The 21,435-nt window shown below is 44.0% G+C and overlaps 1 protein-coding gene across 2 annotated transcripts in view; it reads right to left on the reverse strand.

The window, feature by feature from the left end:
- Positions 1-76: 76 nt before the first annotated feature.
- LOC115152928 (brain-specific angiogenesis inhibitor 1-associated protein 2-like protein 1) overlaps positions 77-21,435 on the reverse strand; it is a 66,653-nt gene continuing 45,294 nt past the window's right edge. The window contains exons 7-14 of one of the 2 annotated variants that reach the window (XM_029697862.1): positions 19,668-19,820; positions 13,042-13,197; positions 10,905-11,037; positions 8,222-8,444; positions 6,465-6,524; positions 6,193-6,313; positions 2,646-2,686; positions 77-2,538 (exon numbers count right to left, since the gene is read on the reverse strand). In XM_029697862.1, the coding sequence (XP_029553722.1) occupies positions 2,466-2,538; positions 2,646-2,686; positions 6,193-6,313; positions 6,465-6,524; positions 8,222-8,444; positions 10,905-11,037; positions 13,042-13,197; positions 19,668-19,820 (960 nt within the window). In that variant the 3' untranslated portion in view covers positions 77-2,465. Of the gene's footprint in view, positions 2,539-2,645; positions 2,687-6,159; positions 6,314-6,464; positions 6,525-8,221; positions 8,445-10,904; positions 11,038-13,041; positions 13,198-19,667; positions 19,821-21,435 lie in introns of both variants that reach the window. The other variant, XM_029697861.1, reaches the window with a different exon arrangement.

The raw sequence follows: 21,435 nt of genomic DNA on the forward strand, positions 1-21,435 counted from the left end.
TCAGCATTGTGTCATGATTTTCCTTCTAAATGTGTCTTATGACCGACAAAGTAGCAATGTAAACAGACTCTAGTGGTAAAAATAGACATCTTTATTTATACATTAATGTGAGTGTTTATGGTAATCAAATGAACATAACTTAAAGCTATTTACTATGGGGCAGGAAAGAATGGTAGCCTACTCATTCGTTCAATATAAAATAAAAACGACTCATTCAATAAAAGACAACCAAATTCTCAATTTCATCTCATGTATTAAGGGACATACAACATTGTCAGTTATACAGTCTTCATACAGATATTCAGTAGGTTATGGCAGTAAATTGCAAAGACAATACATGAATTAAAAAAAAATACAAAAAATAAAGACCATGTAAGGTTTATCCTGTTTTACTGTGAGATAACATAACTTTAGTCTACAGAACACCATGGTAAAGCATTTTCCTTGTCACCTTTAGAGAATGACAGAATACACATCAGTATCTGAACAGAGATAGAAGAGGAACCATAAACTTATTTGGGAATCATCAATTATCATGGACAGCAGCGTGCATCATGAATTCCTCTACACTGAAGGAAGAGAAAACCTATATACTCTTTCGATATACTGTATACTGCATGGTTCATATGGTATTTCTACCAATAACAATGTTATTGTGATTTACAACAATTGTGTATTTGTAAAACACAGTGTTCAGCTTACCATGAAAAAAAACGAAGATAAATTGACTCCTTACAACTTTAAAAACATCATGAACCTTTAAACAAGTATGAAAAAAAAATACTTTTAAAACTATGAAGAAATAGCATAGCAGAGTCCATATGTCAATCCATTCCCCATTCAGCATACATTCATTTAGTAGTCTATGGCTAATCAAAAATCACTTATTTTCATTTTAAACACAACTTACATGAGCTATATTCATTCTTCCATAAACTCTCACTGTTTACACCCAATACACTTAGTGGGGGCTGAGTAGACTTCTTTATGATGAAATTAATTTAAAAAAATGATACATCTCTAATTTGTTTAAAATGTATGCATAAATAGTAGCCTCCCCATTGAAAAATGGTTACGTTATAATGAAAAAATAAATATGGCAAAAAATGTAGCACTTCTTTCCCCAACTAGTGTCCCTGTTCCTCATTCCTACAACTACTACAGACAGAATACAGTGCCTAGTGAAGGTCTACAGACAGAATACAGTGCTTAGTGAAGGTCAACACACCCTTCGCAGTCTTCACTTTTTGTAAAAAAAAATTACAAAAATAAACTAATAATAATTTGGCCTTCCAACCGATGTACACAACCTAATCCACATTTTCAGTGAAAGAAATTATAGAAAGTGTTCAAAATGAATAAAACATTTTTAATAAAAAGAAGTCTTTATTGCGTATGTCTTCACACCCCAGAGTTAATACTTGTTGGAAACACTGTTGGCAGCCATTACAGCTGTTAATCATTTGGAATAAGATTCTACCAACTCTCGACAACTCTTAGGGAAATATATATCCATCGTTTTTGTCAAAATTGCTCAAGATCAGTAAATTATCATATAATAACTCATGTTATAGGTATGCTTGTCAATAGCAGGGACTGGGGAGTTTGCCACGATCAAAATAAATATGAAAGGAGCAAAGCCCAGATAAGAGGAAACCCTGTCTCAGTCTTCTGAAAACCTAACCCTGGGATTGTTTTGTTTTTGCGGAACAATTACACAAATGTTAATGCCGAAGACTCCAAAATGTTTTCCAAGAGGTGTTGAGTGTTCCTCAGTAGTCCACTCTCAGTCCTGACTTAACTTTGCTTGAAAATCAGAAACAAGATTTGAATATTGGTGTCCATCAATGATTCCCAACCAAATGTAATGAGCTTGAGCAATTTTGCCAAAACAATGGATACATTTTGCCCTAATAGTACAACAAATGATTCCCAGCTGTGATGGCTGCCAAAGGTGCTTCCACCCACTATTAACTCTGGGGTGATGTATAATTTATCTTTCAGTCTGAAAATGTGAAGTAGGTTGTGTAGGTCAGTGTAGGTCAGTAGAAAAAAACATTTATTCCCTTTGTAGATTACATTTTAAGGCAACAAACTTTGAAGACTCTGCAAAGGGTGTGTAGACTTTCACTAGCGACTGTATATATTTATTTAAAAAACAATCTGAAAGCTAAAGAGTCAGGAAGGTAGCCTGGATTTTATTATGTTTCAGCACTGCCCATAATCATTGTCACTTCACTACTTTGTTTTGCAATGTAGCTGGCTACAACGGAGCTGGTTACAACGGAGCTGGCTACAACGGAGCTGGCTACAACGGAGCTGGCTCGGGTACAATGGAGCTAGCTACAATGGAGCTGGTTTGCTGAAGCGGAGTAGAATCCATGCTTTCTGAACATCTTGTTGGACTGTGATTCTGGAGTGTTGGTGGTGCTTTATCATTCCTCTGTCTGGATGAGGTCTGGTTATTAGACATTGGGTGCTGATCTGTCGTTGGTCACTGTAGGTCTCAGTTTGACAGTGGCAAAGGGATTCCCACTTCTGGAAAATATAATAAAAAAACATTGTCACATGTGAGATCATTATTATTTCCCATCAAAATCATGTGAGAGGTTATATTGTTATAACAGAGTTATTATAAAACTTACCCCAGAAAGGGAACCTTTCCAACCTCATTGGGTAGAGAGATCTATTTACAAAAAGAAAGAGAAACACTTAAGTCATGATACATGCTGTGTATATTTACTACATGCTGCATTATCCCCCTGCAGCCGTCAGTGTTGTATCACTCCTCAGTGAAGAACTCTGGGACGTATGGAGACGGAGAGTGCCATGATCTCATGCTGGGTGTCAGGAATCTAGAATGTCTAGAAAGGCCAGCACACAGCACACCTCTTCTCTGAGTAGATGGAAATCTTATCGAAACCCCAAGCAAGTGAGTGTGATGAAGATTGTTTTAAAACAGACAGTCAACTGATTACGTAGCTATGTTTGAGGTAATTTAGGATGTATAAACGTGTATCTATGGAACCAACAATTACCTACACTCTCAGAAAGTAAGTTGTGTTCGTTTTCTATCCTTATCTGATGTTTTGAAGAGCAATCTAACAGTGGATGAGGCTGTTATCAATCAGCAGAATAGATTGAATAGATACCCCAACGATCAGAGCAAACATAACACCTGGGTCACTTTCAGAGAATTTTGTTTTTGTACTGCAAAGAAATGATCCTGTTGGTCTCCTCAACCTATTCCAGGACATAACCCCTGCCCTAACACAACCACTACACTAGAGGGCAGACAGTGTCCAGGAGTGAGGGTGAATGGGCAGCTATGGGAGAGGCCCCAGAGAGTGGCTTACCTCAGGGACCATTAATCTTTAAGCGACAAGCAAAGTCACCTCTCTGATCACATGATGGGGGGGGGGGGGCAAAGAAGAAGGGAAGCAAGAAAGGATGGGACTTGTAGGAAGGAAAGGGTGAAAGGTGGGGAAGGGGTAGAACAGATGAGGGGACAAGGGGGAGAAGAGGGGTGAGAAAGGCCTTCTCTATTACCATAGCATCCCTAACAGCAGTGTATTTCTCTCAATGCCCTGAGGCAGCAGCTCTAGCACACAAGGGCAATCAATGAGAGGAGAGAGAGAGATGGGGGGGAGAGAGAGATAGAGAGAGAGCAAGAGAGAGAGCGCAAGATGGGGGAGAGAGAGAGCGATGGGAAGAGAGAGCGATGAGAAGAGAGAGATGGGGAGAGCGAGAGAGAAAAAGATGGGGAGAGAAAGAGAGAGAGCGAGCGAGAGATGGGGGCCTATAGCTCTGTACACCATGATTACTTCATTCTCAAACCAGCTGACACAGTGCAGGATCTAATTGAAGATGTGTGGCTGAGCAAGATTTCTGTGTAGGCCTATACCCCCTGGTCCTCCGTCCTTCCCTCCCTCCCTTCCTCCCTCCTTCATTCCTGCACAGAGACAAAACCAGGCAGGGTGTCACGTCCTGACCAGTAAAAGGGGTTATTTGTCATTGTAGTTTGGTCAGGGCGTGGCAGGGGGTGTTTGTTTTGTGTGTTTTGGTGTTTTTGATTAGGTTCTATGTTTTCTATTTCTAATTTAGTTTTCTATTTCTATGTTGGGTTTTTGGTAGGACCTCCCGTTAGAGGAAGCTGGTTGTCGTTGCCTCTAATTGGAGGCCATATTTAGTTGATGTTGTTTCACTTGTGTTTTGTGGGTGGTTATTTTCTGTATAGCCTGGGAGCCTTATGGAACATTTTTTTCGTTGTTTGTTTATTTTGTTTAAGTGTTTTCTTTAAATAAATTAAGAAGATGAGCACTTTACCCGCTGCGCCTTGGTCCTATCCTTACGACGCCCATGACAGAACCACCCACCAAACAAGGACCAAGCTGCGGGGATTGGAGCACCGAGGAGAAGGATGGACGTGGGAGGCAGAACGACGTTTCTGGGAGAGGAAATTAAGGGAGCTACATGAGGTCGAGAGGCATCCCCCAACAAATGTTTTGGGGGGGCACACGGGGAGTTGGGCAGAGTCAGGATGGGGTCCTGAGCCAACTCCCCGTGCTTACCGTGGGGAGCGGGTGACGAGGAGAGCACCTAGCTATGCAGAGATGCGCACGGTGTCGCCCATACGCACGCACAGTCCGGTGCGGCCAGTAAGGGCTCCGCAGCGTTGCCAGGCGAGAGTTGGCCGGCAGCCAGGGAGAAGTGCGCCGGCGCAGCGCATCTGGCCACCAGTGCGTCTCCTCGGTCCAGCATACCCTGCGCCTGCTCTACGCACGGCAGCCCTCACTCTCCAGCACAGCCCAGTTCGCCCTGTGCCAGCGCTCCGCCCGTGCCGGGCTACAGTGACCACTCAGCCAGGAGTGAGCCCTGAGTTCCAGACCGCCGGTGCGCCTCCACGGCCCAGTGTGCCCCGTGCCCGCTCTGAGCACTCAATCTCCTGTAAGTCTCCCCAGTCCGGGGAGACCGGTCCCAGCTCCACGCAGGAGGCCTCCAGCGACGTTCCTCAGCCCTGAGCCTCCACCGACGCTCCTCAGCCCTGAGCCTCCACCGACGCTCCCCAGCCCGGAGCCTCCAGCGACGCTCCCCAGCCCGGAGCCTCCAGCGACGCTCATCAGCCAGGAGCCTCCAGCGACGCTCCTCAGCCAGGAGCCTCCAGCGACGCTCCCCAGCCTAGAGTCTTCTGAACGGGAGCTACGTCCAGAGCCAGAGCCACCTCCGTAGTGGGAGTATTGGGAAGGGGGGGATGTAGCACAGGGACTGTCATTGACGGTGGCCACCCTCCCTTCCCTCCCTTTAAGTTTGGGGTTGTTTTTGTGGGGTTTTTGTTTTTGAGGTGCATTCGGGGTCTGCACCTTTGGGGGGAGGGGGGGTACTGTCACGTCCTGACCAGTAAAAGGGGTTATTTGTCATTGTAGTTTGGTCAGGGCGTGGCAAGGAGTGTTTGTTTTGGTTTAGGTTCTATGTTTTCTATTTCTAAATCTAGTTTTCTATTTCTATGTTGGGTTTTTGGTAGGACCTCCCATTAGAGGCAGCTGGTTGTCGTTGTCTCTAATTGGAGGCCATATTTAGTTGATGTTGTTTCACTTGTGTTTTGTGGGTGGTTATTTTCTGTATAGCCTGGGAGCCTTATGGAACTGTTTTTTTATCGTTTGTTTATTTTGTTTAAGTGTTTTCTTTAAATAAATTAAGAAGATGAGCACTTTACCCGCTGCGCCTTGGTCCTATCCTTACGACGCCCATGACACAGGGAGCATTTTTTTAAATATATTTTTATTTCTCTGTCTCAATTATCAGTGGCAGCATCAAGACATTTAGGCCTTGTTTCTGTCATAACCTAGCTTAAAGTGTGCTTGGTGGTGGGAGTCCTTCCCTAACTAGCCCACGTGAAAATACACAAATAAAATGTCTTCCACGTTAGGTCAGCCAACTGTAAACCTGAGGAGAGGGTGAAGGTTTAACGTTCACCCTAAGGAGACCGTTTCCCAGCATATGGGCTAATAGACAACATCAAAATCAAAGTTGTTCAGACATTTCAGAGACCTTGTAGGTGGTTTAACGTTGAAATGAGTCCAACAAACTGATTTTCACTTTAAGGTGCCCTGCTGACTGTATTGTTAGGTAAGAATGTGGAAGGGATGACTGGATTCTGACCGTGTTTTTGGGTGAGTATGTGGAGGCGCTGACCAGGCTGACAGGGCTGCTCCCTGTCCTGTCGCTGTAGTCTGGCGGTGGCAGCAAAACAGGCTCCTCCTCTTCCTGTTCCGGAAGACTGGCCACACTCAGACGACGCACCGGTGTCCCCAAACTGAAGACATAGACAGATACACACAAATGTTAGGACTTTACCTGGCCCAAAATAACCTTGTTTCTAGACACTTCTTGAAAACCCCCGATAGATTTGAGAGGGTAGGTGTAAGCAATATCATAAGATCATCACATGGCTATATGTGTCTTACCTGTTTGAGATCAGTGGTTCATTGTAAGGTCGGCAGTAAGATGAGGGAAACCAGCCCCGCCTGAAACAAACACAGACACACCAAAATATTAGCCCAATAAAACAACAATGAAGAACATCACACCTAAAAAAAACAGTTCTTCTCACTTGAAGTCCCTGAAGGTATGTCAAACATATGATAGATTCGGCTTCAAAAACACTGTTTCAAGTTGAGAAGTACAGAAATTGTTCCCAAGTGAGTAAATATCAAATTTTATATAATCTCAAATATAATATTATTAAATGGGTTGCTAAGAAACAACATTTCTCTGTTTACTTGTATGTTCCAAATCCCAGTTCTTGACAACCTGTCACTGATAACATTAAAAGCAACTTCAATTTCATCCACTAGGTAGCCTAGTGGTTAGAGCGTTGGGCCAGTAACCTGAAAGGTTGCTAGATCAAATCCCTGAGCTGACAACGTCAAAATCTGTCATTCTGAACAAGGCAGTTAACCCACTGTTCCTAGTCTGTCATTATAAATAAGAATTTGTTCTTAACTGGCTTGCCTAGTTAAAAAATGAAATTCCCAAAGCTGTAATAATGTCTGTCTGTGCCAAAGGGACAGGAAATTGCCTTTCTTTGCTAATTTCTTTCAGAAAGAAAATGTCAGTAGGCAGACTAACATCTCTGCTTAAAGCTTAAATCTCTCTCCTCCCCCCCCCCATTGGCATGATGTAACTATGTACATATTTTTTGAGATGCCAAAGCTTACTTTGGAGATTTACAATATTAACATAATTAATAATCAATATTGTCAACGGGACAAGGGTAACAACAACAACCAAGGGTCAAAATAACCATACATTGAACAATAACAATTAGCATAGAGGACATGTGCAGGTTGGTTGGTCTGTCAGACACTGTCCCTCAACTTATCTCACTCTCTGGCTCTCTCTCCCTGATCTTTCACGTACATATGAGCACTAATGACTTTAATGAACAGCTAGAAGAAGGGAGATACAGCCATACAGTAGACTAGCCATCAAGGCATGCACACATAATTACTAAGTTGGCTTTGAGCCATCGGTCTCTGTGGCCTTAACAAAAGATAATGGGTGCGCTACATTCAGCTGGTACAAGGCTCTACCTTCACTGTATTCAGAGATGAAAGAACATAAACAAAGATGGCATTTCAAGATGGGTTGGCATTCATCCTTTTCTCTCCACACAGTCTGTGTATGAGTAGAAATCACAATCGCCAATGGTCTTTCAAAGGTGTGGTTTGACCAAACTACCTTTCAACAACCCTTAGCCACCCTCTCACACGTTGAATTTCTTGTTGCGTTTCCACATCAACATTCATCATTATATGTCCCAAAAAACACAACCAGCCAAGTGAGGCCACCAACATGATGAAGAGCAAAGCCATGTGTCCCTAAGAGCTGTTACTTTCTATCGCCTGCAGTGTTATAACCTCTAGCACTGTGACAGATTGCATAACTTCACTGAGAGACCTTAGATCTGCGTCCGAGTCTTCTCTTGGTTAATAAGCCTTAATTAGGGTGTAGTAAATCTTTGTAAAATTGTAATAAAGTTGAACAAACTCTCAATACACAGTGACTCACTGCCAGGTCAATAAGCCTCTATAAATGTGTAATAAAACTTCATAAAGCCTCATAAACCCTTAATAACCAGTAAATAGTGACTTACTGCCATGTCTTTTCTAGGCTAGAAAGCGTTTATAAAGGTGTAATAATGCTTCATGAAGTGACTTACTGCCGGGTCTTCTCCAGCTCTCCGTATAGCCATCCGTCCTTCTCCTCCTTGATGAGCAGTATGATGATGTCACCATCATCAAAGGACAGGAGTGTGTCGTTGTTGCCGGCCGTGTGGGGGAAGATGGTCCTGACCCGTGGCTTCCTGCCCACGTTCAGCCCAGAACCCATCGACGCTGACCGGGATAGAGACAGGCTTCCACTGTTCTCCATACTGCCCTGGTCTGGAAGGTCAAAGTTCAAGTTCAATATGTTTAATTATCAAAATGTAGAAAGACAGCAAGTACATACATGGATAAATAATACATGGATAAGTATATCACGGAGGAACGAGACATGGCTTACAGCTAGTGATTTATAACCCTGGTCTAAATGGCCACACGGAGAAAAACTATTGCATCATTAAAGAGGGGAATTGGTTTTGCAGCAGAATGTTCTGTATAATTTAGACATTCAATAAGAGAAGACATGGAGAACAAATGCTAGATGAAGTAAGAATAGATACATTAGCAGGATTAAAGGGTACATGCAGCACAACTTGAAGGGAACTAAGATGAAATCCTGAACCTTATTTTAAGATTTGCGTATATATTCTGTTGAGCAGACTTGCTCAATAATGTCCCAGCGCACAAGATAAAATATTTCCAAACAAGATTACATGTAGATTAGGACAGCCACTAAATGTTATACTGTCATCGTTTTTATCAATTTGTATAGATCAGATTACGAAGGCAGCATACTTACATGGGGAAAGAGGTATGGGACTCGTAAAGCTAAACAGAATCTCTGTATAAACTAACAGCTACCAAACGTTATATTTTCATACAGAGTACATTTTACATTTTAGTCATTTAGCAGACGCTCTTATCCAGAGCGACTTACAGTAGTGAATACATACATTTTTTTTTCCTGTGCTGGCCCCCCGTGGGAATCGAACCCACAACCCTGGCGTTGCAAACACCATGCTCTACCAACTGAGCTACAGGGAAGGCTTACAACTACACACACACACACAATGTAACACATACAGTGAGGTAAAAAAGTATTTGATCCCTTGCTGATTTTGTACGTTTGCCCACTGACAAAGAAATGATCAGTCTATAATTTTAATGGTAGGTTTATTTGAACAGTGAGAGACAGAATAACAACAAAAAAATCCAGAAAAACGCATGTCAAAAATGTTATAAATTTGCATTTTAATGAGGGAAAAAAGTATTTGACCCCTCTGCAAAACATGACTTAGTACTTGGTGGCAAAACCCTTGTTGGCAATCACAGAGGTCAGACGTTTCTTGTAGTTGGCCACCAGGTTTGCACACATCTCAGGAGGGATTTTGTCCCACTCCTCTTTGCAGATCTTCTCCAAGTCATTAAGGTTTCGAGGCTGACGTTTGGCAACTCGAACCTTCAGCTCCCTCCACAGATTTTCTATGGGATTAAGGTCTGGAGACTGGCTAGGCCACTCCAGGACCTTAATGTGCTTCTTCTTGAGCCACTCCTTTGTTGTCTTGGCCGTGTGTTTTGGGTCATTGTCATGCTGGAATACCCATCCACGACCCATTTTCAATGCCCTGGCTGAGGGAAGGAGGTTCTCACCCAAGATTTGACGGTACATGGCCCCGTCCATCGTCCCTTTGATGTGGTGAAGTTGTCCTGTCCCCTTAGCAGAAAAACACCCCCAAAGCATAATGTTTCCACCTCCATGTTTGACGGTGGGGATGGTGTTCTTGGGGTCATAGGCAGCATTCCTCCTCCTCCAAATACGGCGAGTTGAGTTGATGCCAAAGAGCTCCATTTTGGTCTCATCTGACCACAACACTTTCACCCAGTTGTCCTCTGAATCATTCAGATGTTCATTGGCAAACTTCAGATGGCATGTATATGTGCTTTCTTGAGCAGGGGGACCTTGCGGGCGCTGCAGGATTTCAGTCCTTCACGGCGTAGTGTGTTACCAATTGTTTTCTTGGTGACTATGGTCCCAGCTGCCTTGAGATCATTGACAAGATCCTCCCGTGTAGTTCTGGGCTGATTCCTCACCGTTCTCAGGATCATTGCAACTCCACAAGGTGAGATCTTGCATGGAGCCCCAGGCTGAGGGAGATCGACAGTTCTTTTGTGTTTCTTCCATTTGCGAATAATCACACCAACTGTTGTCACCTTCTCACCAAGCTGCTTGGCGATGGTCTTGTAGCCCATTCCAGCCTTGTGTAGGTCTACAATCTTGTCCCTGACATCCTTGGAGAGCTCTTTGGTCTTGGCCATGGTGGAGAGTTTGGAATCTGATTGACTGATTGCTTCTGTGGACAGGTGTCTTTTATACAGGTAACAAACTGAGATTAGGAGCACTCCCTTTAAGAGTGTGCTCCTAATCTCAGCTCGTTACCTATATAAAAGACACCTGGGAGCCAGAATTCTTTCTGATTGAGAGGGGGTCAAATACTTATTTCCCTCATTAAAATGCAAATCAATTTATAACATTTTTGACATGCGTTTTTTCTGGATTTTTGTTGTTGTTATTTTGTCTCTCACTGTTCATATAAACCTACCATTAAAATTATAGACTGATAATTTCTTTGTCAGTGGGCAAACGTACAAAATCAGTAGGGGATCAAATACTTTTTTCCCTCACTGGAATCAAACTTCAATCCAAAGACTGAAGCCTGAGTTGTGAGGCTGCAGTAGTACCTGAGTTGTGGTCTGATGTAGATGTGGATGTGAAGGACGTGTGGGGGACGTCCTGGTTGAACATGTTAGCCAGTGGACTGATCTGGGCCTTCAGCTGGGGGGCTGGTGGGGGAACCATCGTGTCCCTGTTGTTCTGAGGACAGAGAAAACATAAAACATGAAAGCCACAGTACATGCAATGCATCTAGAAGAGCAAATACCATTTGTGACTCGTTTCAGGAAACTAGGTGTATGTCGCGCGTCACTACTTCCCAGGAGAGGCATTTGAACATAAACATTTATTTTAAACATCTTTTTTTTGATTGGCTGAGATAATGGATGGGCTGGACATGCACGCTTCTGTCTATAGCATGAGCAGCTCAGTATGTGCAGGTAGTCCTTTCTAACGTGTTTAAAAAAATATATCACGAAGAACTGCAAAAGTGTTGCTAATTCTCTCCACTTTCTGGAAGACCGAGTTTTAAAATCAGTGGAATACCTGGTGGAAGCAGAGTATGATAGTTAAGGAGATGGAGAAAATTTGGGCATTTGATTGCAAATATCCGGAGGGAGTCGAAAGAGAACACACAGAAGGCTGTATAAAACTCCTGTCTACGGATTACATCTTCAAACTAAGGGCAACCATGGCATCCGTGACAGAGAGGGAGAAGTTTTTATCCATGTATATGGGTAAGAGAGTCTAGCTAGCTACATTTTCTGACATTATACGTTTTTGTCAGAAAGTCATTTTCATTGTAAGTTAAAGCATACTGTTAGCTGGCTCGCTAGTAATAATATTGTTTGTTTCTCAGAGCCATTTGCACTGCTAGTTATAGCCTGATGTTACCTGGCTAGCTAACTTTGAATCTAGTTGGTTAGCTTTAGCTACCTGCAGATACATGCAGGGTAGTAACGTTATGAGTTGGGATTATGGTTCATAGATTAGCTAGCTAGCTAGCTAGCTACATGTTTAAACAAAAGACTCTACTATGCAAGTAACCATTTCACTGTGTCGTTTACACCTTCTCTATACTGTGCAATGTGACAAATAAACGTTCATTTTATTTGATATAGTGTGTATTTACCCGACGGTAATGTGAAGAACAACATGACCTGCACCAATGTCAAATTAGAATATAACGTTAGGCCAACGAGACAGTGTTCAAGTTTGAAAATTCTCCAGTAGAATGCCCTGTTTTATTTCGTCACACTCACAACTGTAAGCTATTTTCTGTAATTAGCTTGCCATTAACTTGTAAATAATGATCTTGTTGTGAGTTTCTTTTCCTGTAATAATGAATACAAATTAGCTAAAGTTAAGACGTTGTCAGCCATATGGCATGGTCATTATTTGAACTGGCTAGCCAGCTAACTTAACGTTAGCTAGCCAGCTGACAAGCTAGAAACGAACCAAAACATTGTTTAGAAAGTTGCTTTTAGTTGCCTGGCATGCTAGATTGACATATACTAAATAAATGTTTAAAAACGGGTGGGTTTATTGGTGTTAAAATACACCAGTTATGCTAGTTTCGACCACCAGGCTGATGATATCATGCAGCCTTTCGTTTTTGTGTTTCTACTTTTTCATAACTACAACGACAAGTTTGATGTTTCATTATGTCACTGCAACAACTGTCTACAGACATGTTGATAGACGTAGTATAAATCAGTCTTTAGTCTTGAAATCGTTGGTTGTTTAGTACACTACTGCACTCACTCTGTTTAGCACATGGCCTCACATGTGAACCCTTAAAGAAATGGGTGGGGCTAAGGCTTAAGAGGGTGTGAACAATGCTGAATGGATGTACACAAAGAAGAGCTCTTCTGTAGATGTACCGAAACAAGGGCCATTTTCTCGAAAGTGGGGTTACAAGTTTATCAACTTTCAAAGCAGAATTACATTCCCATTGTTCCTCAACTGTAGTGTATGATATACCATTTTCTGGCTCGGAATCTCTACTTTTATCCAACGTAAAAAACACAATTTCAAATTTTGCTACATAAGACCGAATTGTCCCGGTCGGTCACATTTATGAGAAGAGGCAAGTCTTGAAACCAAGCAAAGAGTTGAATGATTATATGTTGTCCTTCTCTTGTAATAGTATTGTAACAACAATGTAATACCTGCCATAACGTCACATTCTGACATCCCACTCACCCTGTTGTAGCGTTCGACGAGAGGCGAGGCTTCTGGAGTCCCAGACATGGGGGTGCGGAGCCCCTCTAGCATGGTCAATACTGTGTCGGGGACCTTGGTGGCATCTTTGCATTTATCCTGCCAGCTGGGCAGCTTCACTGCCAGCAGCTCTTTGGCCTACAGGGCAGATAGATACAAACAGGTTATAAAGGAATAATAAAGCTTTATAAAGCATTCATAACCAGCAGTGTTGGGGGATGGAGTAAAGTCACATCTTACTTTTTCAAACAGGGTAATATTACTACAGTTACTTTGTCAAACAATGTGTGCGTTACTTTCAGAATCATATCTCCACTGGGTATGTGTTTCCATGATCTGACATCGATTTGTTTCCTCATTTAGTAGTTGAGCAAGCGGAGAAAGGCTGTTTGGAGAAATGTCATGACACCTGCTGTCCATAGAAAGGTATAGAGGGTGCACCTCTGATTTTGCCATCGATCGCTTCTGTGATAGCAAAGCCCATAGAGGGATTTCCCGCCTAGTGGCAAGTGCGCCCTAGATGGCGTCGATAGAGATGGCAGCTTCGCTTCAAGTCTTTAGGAAACTGTGCAGTATTTTGTTTTTTATGTATTATTTATTACATTGTTAGCCCAGTGTTATTACATACAACAGGGAAGAACTATTTGATATCAGAGAGATGTCAATTTACCAGCACAAAGACCGCTTTCCCAAAGCGGTTCCTTTGTCTGCACCTCCCAGGGCATTTTAGCTGATTCCAGAGGCCGACCCAAAACAACGCCCCTGGAGGAGAGATTGCCGGAGCGGTCTTCTAGTGAGGCTTCGGATGCGCGCACACCACCCACCGCTCTAGAGCATATTACTCACTAATGTCCAGTCCCTATTTAACAAAGTCGATGAAATCTGGGCAAGAGTTGCTTTCCAAAGAGATATCCGGGATTGTAACATACTCTATTTCATGGAAACATGGCTAGCTGTCGGAGTCCATTCAGCCAACGGGATTTTCAGTGCAACACGCTGACAGGAATAAACATCTCTCCGGTAAGAAGGGCGGGGGTGTATGTTTCATGATTAACGACTATCCACATCGATGGGACAGCAGTGGAGAAGGTGGAAAGTTAAGTTCCTCGGTGTTCATATCACCTACAAATTGAAATGGTTCACACACACAGACAGTGTGGTGAAGAAGGCGCAACAGCGCCTTTTCAAACTCAGGAGGCTGACAAAATGTGGCTTGTCACCGAAAGCCCTCACTAACTTTTACAAGTGCACAATTGAGAGCATCCTGTCGAGCTGTATCACCGCCTGGTACGGCAACTTCACCGCCCACAACCGCAAGGCTCTCCAGAGGGTGGTGCACTCTGCACAATGCATCACCAGGCGCAAACTACCTGCCCTCCAGGACTCATACAACATCCAATGTCACAGGAAGGCAAAAAATATCATGAAGGACAATAACCACCCGAGCCACTGCCTGTTCACCCCGCTTCCATCCAGAAGGCGAGGTCAGTTCAGGTGCATCCAAGCTGGGAAAGAGAGATTGAAAAACAGCTTCTATCTCAAGGCCATCAGATTGTTAAACAGCCACTACTAGCACAGAGGTCGCTGCCTATCTACAGACTTGATATCATTGGCCACTTTAATAAATGGAACATTAGTCACTTTAATAATGCCACTTTAATAATGTTTACTTATCTCTTATTACTCATCTCATACGTATATAATGTATACTGTATCCTGCACTATCTATTATTTACTATCTATTGCATCTTTGCCGCTCTGTCACTGCTCATCCATATATTTTATACTTATATATTCTTATCCCATTCCTTTGCTAGATTGTATGTATTAGGGTTTGTTGTGGAATTTGTTAGATATTAGGTTTTGTTGTGGAATGGTTAGATATTACCTGTTAGATACGGCTGCACTGTCGGATCTAGAAGCATAAGCATTTCGCTACACTTGCAATAACATCTGCTAACCATGTGTATGTGACCAATAAAATTTGATTTGATCTCTATGGGTCTGTGTACAGTCGTGGCCAAAAGTCTTGAGAATGACACAAATATTAATTTTCACAAAGTTTGCTGCTTCAGTGTCTTTAGAAATTATTGTCAGATGTTACTATGGAATACTGAAGTATAATTACAAAGCATTTCATAAGTGTTAATATCACGGGTGTCGTAGGGTAGAGACCAAGACGCAGTGGGAAAATGTACACTCATCTTCTTTTTATTAGGTGAAGAAGGAAACACATACAACGTATACAAAACAAAACGAACTTGACAGTCTTGTCAGGCAAAACAGCTAAACAAGAACAATCTCCCACAAAAACCCATGAAAAACAAACTCATAATTATAGGAACCTCAATCAGAGGCAACAATAACCAGCTGCCTCCAATTGAAGGTCCAACCCCAATAAACTAAAACATAGAAATACAAAAGACTAGATAGAACATACAAATATACTAACATAGAACAATGACTAACAAAACAAAAATAAATCACAAAACTAAAGGGAGGGAAGGGAGGGTGGCTGCCGTCACCGACGGCTCCTGTGCTACACCCCCCCTCCCCAAACCTCCTACAGTGGAGATGGCTTAGGCTCAGGCCTTAATCCCCTACCTGACCAACCCACCCCCACTACATACCTTTGCCAGAGGCCAGTCACTGAAGACCCTGGACTGTCCTCTGGGAGCTCCAGACTGTAGGCCGTCTCACCTGGTTGCGGACAGTAGGCCGTCTCACCTGGCTCCGGACAGTAGGCCGTCTCACCTGGTTCCGGACAGTAGGCCGTCTCACCTGGTTCCGGACAGTAGGCCGTCTCACCTGGCTCCGGACAGTAGGCCGTCTCACCTGGCTCCGGACAGTAGGCCGTCTCACCTGGCTCCGGACAGTAGGCCGTCTCACCTGGTTCCGGACAGTGGGCCGTCTCACCTGGTTCCGGACAGTGGGCCGTCTCACCTGGTTCCGGACAGTGGGCCGTCTCACCTGGTTCCGGACAGTGGGCCGTCTCCCCTGGTTCCGGACAGTGGGCCGTCTCCCCTGGCTCCGGACAGTGGGCCGTCTCCCCTGGCTCCGGACAGTGGGCCGTCTCTCTTGGTTCCGGACACTCTGGACGAGGCACTGTTGCCGGACGCTCTGGACGAGGCACTGTTGCCGGACGCTCTGGACGAGGCACTGTTGCCGGACGCTCTGGACAGGCACCGTTGCCGGACGCTCTGGACGAGGCACCGTTGCCGGACGCTCTGGACGAGGCACCGTTGCCGGACGCTCTGGACGAGGCACCGTTGCCGGACGCTCTGGACGAGGCATCGTTGCCGGACGCTCTGGACGAGGCACTGTTGCCGGACGCTCTGGACGAGGCACTGTTGCCGGAAGTTCTGGACGAGGCACTGTTGCCGGAAGTTCTGGACGAGGCACTGTTGCCGGACACTCTGGACGAGTCACTGTCGTCGGAAGCTCGGGACTGGGCTGACGCACTGGAAGCCTGATGCGTGGGGCTGGTAGTGGAGATACCAGACTGGGGACACGCACCTCAGGGCTAGTGCGGGAAGCAGGAACAGGACGAGTTGGACTGGGCTGATGCACTGGAAGCCTAGTGCGTGGGGCTGGTACTGGAGCTATCAGACTAGGGACACGCACCCCAAGGCTAGTGCGAGGAGTGGGAACAGGACATACTGGACTGGGCTAACGCACTGGAAGTTTAGTACGTGGGGCTGGTACTGGAGGTATCAGACTAGAGACACGCACTACAGGGCTAGTACGAGGAGTGGGAACAGGATACACTGGGCCGTGAAGCATTACTGGCGGTCTGGAACATACAACCCCTACGGCCTGAATGCTCACTCGAGCATGGCACTTGCGAGGGGCTGGAATCATTTTCACCGGACTGTGTGTGCGCATAGGCGAGATCGTGCGCACTTCCGCATAGTACGGTGCTCCTCTGATCCGCTGTTCCCCACAATAAGCACGGTGGTTTGGCTCCGGTCTACCTGACCTAGCCAATAACCCTGTGTCCCCCCCCCAAAAAAAATTCTGGGGCTGCCTCTAAGGTTTAATTGCCAACCGCGTACCTATATAACTGTTCCTCTTCTCTTCGTTCCACTTTTGACGTTCCTCCCTCGCTGTCTCTACCTGTTTCCATGACAGGCGATCCATTCCAGCTTGGATCTCCTCCCATGTGTAGGATCCTTTCCCCTCCAAAATGTCCTCCCAACTCCAGTACTCCTTGTAGTCCATCTGTTGCTGCTCCCTCCTCCGCTGCTTGGTCCGTGTTTGGTGGGAGATTCTGTCACGGGTGTCGTAGGGTAGAGACCAAGACGCAGCGGGAAAATGTACAATCATCTTCTTTTTATTAGGTGAAGAAGGAAAACACATACAACGTATACAAAACAAAACGAACTTGACAGTCTTGTCAGGCAAAACAGCTAAACAAGAACAATCGACCACAAAAACCCATGAAAAACAAACTCATAATTATAGGACCCTCAATCAGAGGCAGCAATAACCAGCTGCCTCCAATTGAAGGTCCAACCCCAATAAACTAAAACATAGAAATACAAAAGACTAGATAGAACATAGAAATATACTAACATAGAACAATGACTAACAAACCCCGGACTAATATATCAAATACCCCTCTACCTAAACACATACACAAAACACTCCTTGAACCACATAAAACAAACACCCCCTGCCACGTCCTGACCAAACTATAATAACAAATAACCCCTATACTGGTCAGGACGTGACAGTTAAAGGCTTTTATTGACAATTACATGAAGTTGATGCAAAGAGTCAATATTTGCAGTGTTGACGCTTCTTTTTCAAGACCTCTGCAATCCGCCCCGGATGGTTGGGAGAAGCTGCTCTTGGAGGATGTGTTGGTACCATTCTTTATTCATGGCTGTCTTCTTAGGCAAAATTGTGAGTGAGCCCACTCCCTTGGCTGAGAAGCAATCCCACACATGAATGGTCTCAGGATGCTTTACTGTTGGCATGACACAGGACTGATGGTAGAGCTCACCTTGTCTTCTCCGGACAAGCTTTTTTCCGGATGCCCCAAACAATCGGAAAGGGGATTCATCAGAGAAAATGACTTTACCCCAATCCTCAGCAGTCCAATCCCTGTACCTTTTGCAGAATATCAGTCTGTCCCTGATGTTTTTCTTGGAGAGAAGTGGTTTCTTTGCTGCCCTTCTTGACACCAGGCCATCTTCCAAAAGTCTTCGCCTCACTGTGCGTGCAGATGCACTCACACCTGCCTGCTGCCATTCCTGAGCAAACTCTGTACCGATGGTGCGCCGATCCCGCAGCTGAATCAACTTTAGGAGATGGTCCTGGCGCTTGCTGGACTTTCTTGGGCGCCCTGAAGCCTTCTTCACAACAATTGAACCGCTCTCTTTGAAGTTGTTGATGATCCGATAAATGGTTGATTTAGATGCAATCTTACTGGCAGCAATATCCTTGCCTGTGAAGCCCTTTTTGTGCAAAGCAATGATGACGGCACGTGTTTCCTTGCAGTTAACCATGATTGACAGAGGAAGAACAATGACAGAGGAAGAACAATGATTCCAAGCACCACCCTCCTTTTAAAGCTTCCAGTCTGTTATTCAAACTCAATCAGCATGACAGAGTGATCTCCAACCTTGTCCTCGTCAACACTCACACCTGTGTTAACGAGAGAATCACTGACATGATGTCAGCTGGTACTTTTGTGGTAGGGCTGAAATGCAGTGGAAATGTTTTTGGGGGGATTCAGTTCATTTGCATGGTAAAGAGGGACTTTGCAATTAATTGCAATTCATCTGATCACTCTTCATAACATTCTGGAGTATATGCAAATTGCCATCATACAAACTGAGGCAGCAGACTTTGTGAAAATTAATATTTGTGTCATTCTCAAAACTTTTGGCCACGACTGTACTTGTGGTTTATAACCAGAACTGGCGGCTTGAAAGAAAGATTTTGAATGAAAAGATAGGAAAGCTGTACCGATGTAAGCCTACTCTATATATAGCTAATCAAGCATACCATATATAGCGCAGCACTTGAAGTCTAGCACAGGAAAACAGCGCCACAGATTTAAGGAGAAACTAGTGATGAAACCTGAGCTAGTAAATAGCCTATCTTTGGTAAAGCGCACGCTGCTTGCCTTGCTCCCGCAACATTCAAACAAACAGTGAGATTTAGAGATGTTTTTCATGAAAGAACGCGTTACGTTCCACACAAAGTAATATTGTAAAGTAACATGTTACTTGTGTTAAATATAACAAGTGATATGTAATGTATTACTTTTCCAAGTAACTCATCCCAATACTGGTAACCACTGACTTATATGGCCAGGTTAGGAGGAGCAGGGGTTGCAGTACTGAACAACACGTAGCATCTCAGCCATATCAACCTCAAGGGAGGGCACAAATCTGGGACAACCAATAGTGTCCGTTCTGGTGGATTTAAATTCTGTTGTTGATGATGTGAATTCTCCCCGCTGTGTATGATGATGCCATATCTTTGAGTCTACCTTTAAGACAAGGTTAACTAAAGGACTAAAGGTTAACTAAAGGACTCAAGAACTAAAGGACTAAAGGTTAACTAAAGGACCCTTGCGTGCAGTACTGCAGTACCTTCTCGTGGAAGGTGGTGACATGGTAAGAGAACGTGCAGTGTTTGTCGACCAGGAAGCAGAATCGTCTCTTCTCCTCAAGGAGGGCCTCTCTGCAGCCGTCAGCGATGAACTTCTGCATGTCACTCTGCCGTGTCGAGATGGTCTCTATATACTGAGGAGAAGAGGGGGGGAGGGTGGAGGGGAGGGAGGAAGGGAGACAGGTCAGTAAAGGGGGGCACGGGGGGTCAAAAAGGGTTAGATACTGTGGGGTGGGGTAGGGGACAGGTTATTAAGAGTTATGGGTTACTGTGGGGTGGGGACAATATGTATGAGATTGTCTCCAGATATCCTCTATGGAAAAAAACACATGAATTTCACATGTGCACACGTGATCTCATGCAGGAAATCCAAGTTTCTGCAGTCCCACCAGGTTCATACTAATTGCTTGGAACATACTGAAAAAAATAAGGGTATGGTTATGTTACACTACAGTGTTGTTCCCTGGGGTATACAAAGGCCAAAAGTACACTTCACAGGTAGGCCACACATATGAACTCACATGGTACAGTTTGGTACCTTGTAAGTATAAAGGGCAATTTTTCTACCCAATATTTTGAATATAAGGTACGATCATTACTGCGCGTTGATAGGTGGGGGCAATGTACTGGTAGGTGCATTAGCATATTTGGGGGCGTGGTCAAATAGATGTGTATTTGTGCCAACCCTCAGTTGAAGTGTTGTAGCAGTTTAAGTGTTTGATGTTATGCCAATGCAAGTAGAGCACCTCCTTTGACACTGTGTGTTCTGCAAACATTTAAAGAGTATGTGTCAGTAATGAGCTGCACTGGGAAGAGCTTATTGTGCATTTTACAGTAACTTAATGTCAACTTGTAGCCAAAAGTTGCTGTGATTTTGTAATTGCTTAACTGGAAACTACTTGTCAGTAAGTTATTGTAAAAGTTACACGAACTTACTGGCAAAATGTTGCATGTAACCTACAGCACACTTGCTGCCACTAGAAATCTTGCCAGTAACCTACTGAGCCTTCACCGACTCTTCTGTTGACAACATGCACATCAATTGCTGATAGGCAGCATACTGTAAAAGTGGCAGCCTATTAGAAGATTGCAGGTGTGGATAATTTGAGGCATGGCTTTCAGCTAGCTCTTTTTGGCCTCCCATAAGTAGGAATGTCATCCTAGTTAATCTGCTCTGTTCATAAATGAAAGATTGTACACAACCACACAATGATGATGGTTCTGGAGAGGATGGCTGCCAAGTCGGATGGGAAAGATATACTCCAAACACCCGAACAGGCCCTTATCCCCGTCATTCGCAGGAGAAGGAAACTGAGATTTCGCAGAAGGAGATCGGGGAGCCTTTCGAGGATCAGGCAACGAGTGGCTAATCTGCCTTTGCCACCTGTACTGTTAGCCAACATTCAATCGTTGGAAAATAAATGGGATGGACTAAGAGCATGTATATCCTACAAACAGGACATTAAAAACTGCAATATCTTAACAACTGGTGTACGATATCTAAGGAAGTCTCAAGGTTTTGCTCGCCTGAGGTAGAGTATCTCATGATAAGCTGTAGAACACACCATCTACCTAGCGAGTTTTCATCTGTATTTTTTTTAGCTGTCTACATACCATCACAGACCGTGATGGAATGAGCTGTATACCGCCATAAGCAGACAGGAAAACACTCATCCAGAGGTGGCACTACTAGCAGACGGGGACTTTAATGCAAGCAAACTTAAATTAATTTGACCTAATTTCTATCAG

Source organism: Salmo trutta, chromosome 18 (genome assembly GCF_901001165.1).
Source record: "Salmo trutta chromosome 18, fSalTru1.1, whole genome shotgun sequence".
Taxonomy (NCBI): Eukaryota; Metazoa; Chordata; class Actinopteri; order Salmoniformes; family Salmonidae; genus Salmo; species Salmo trutta.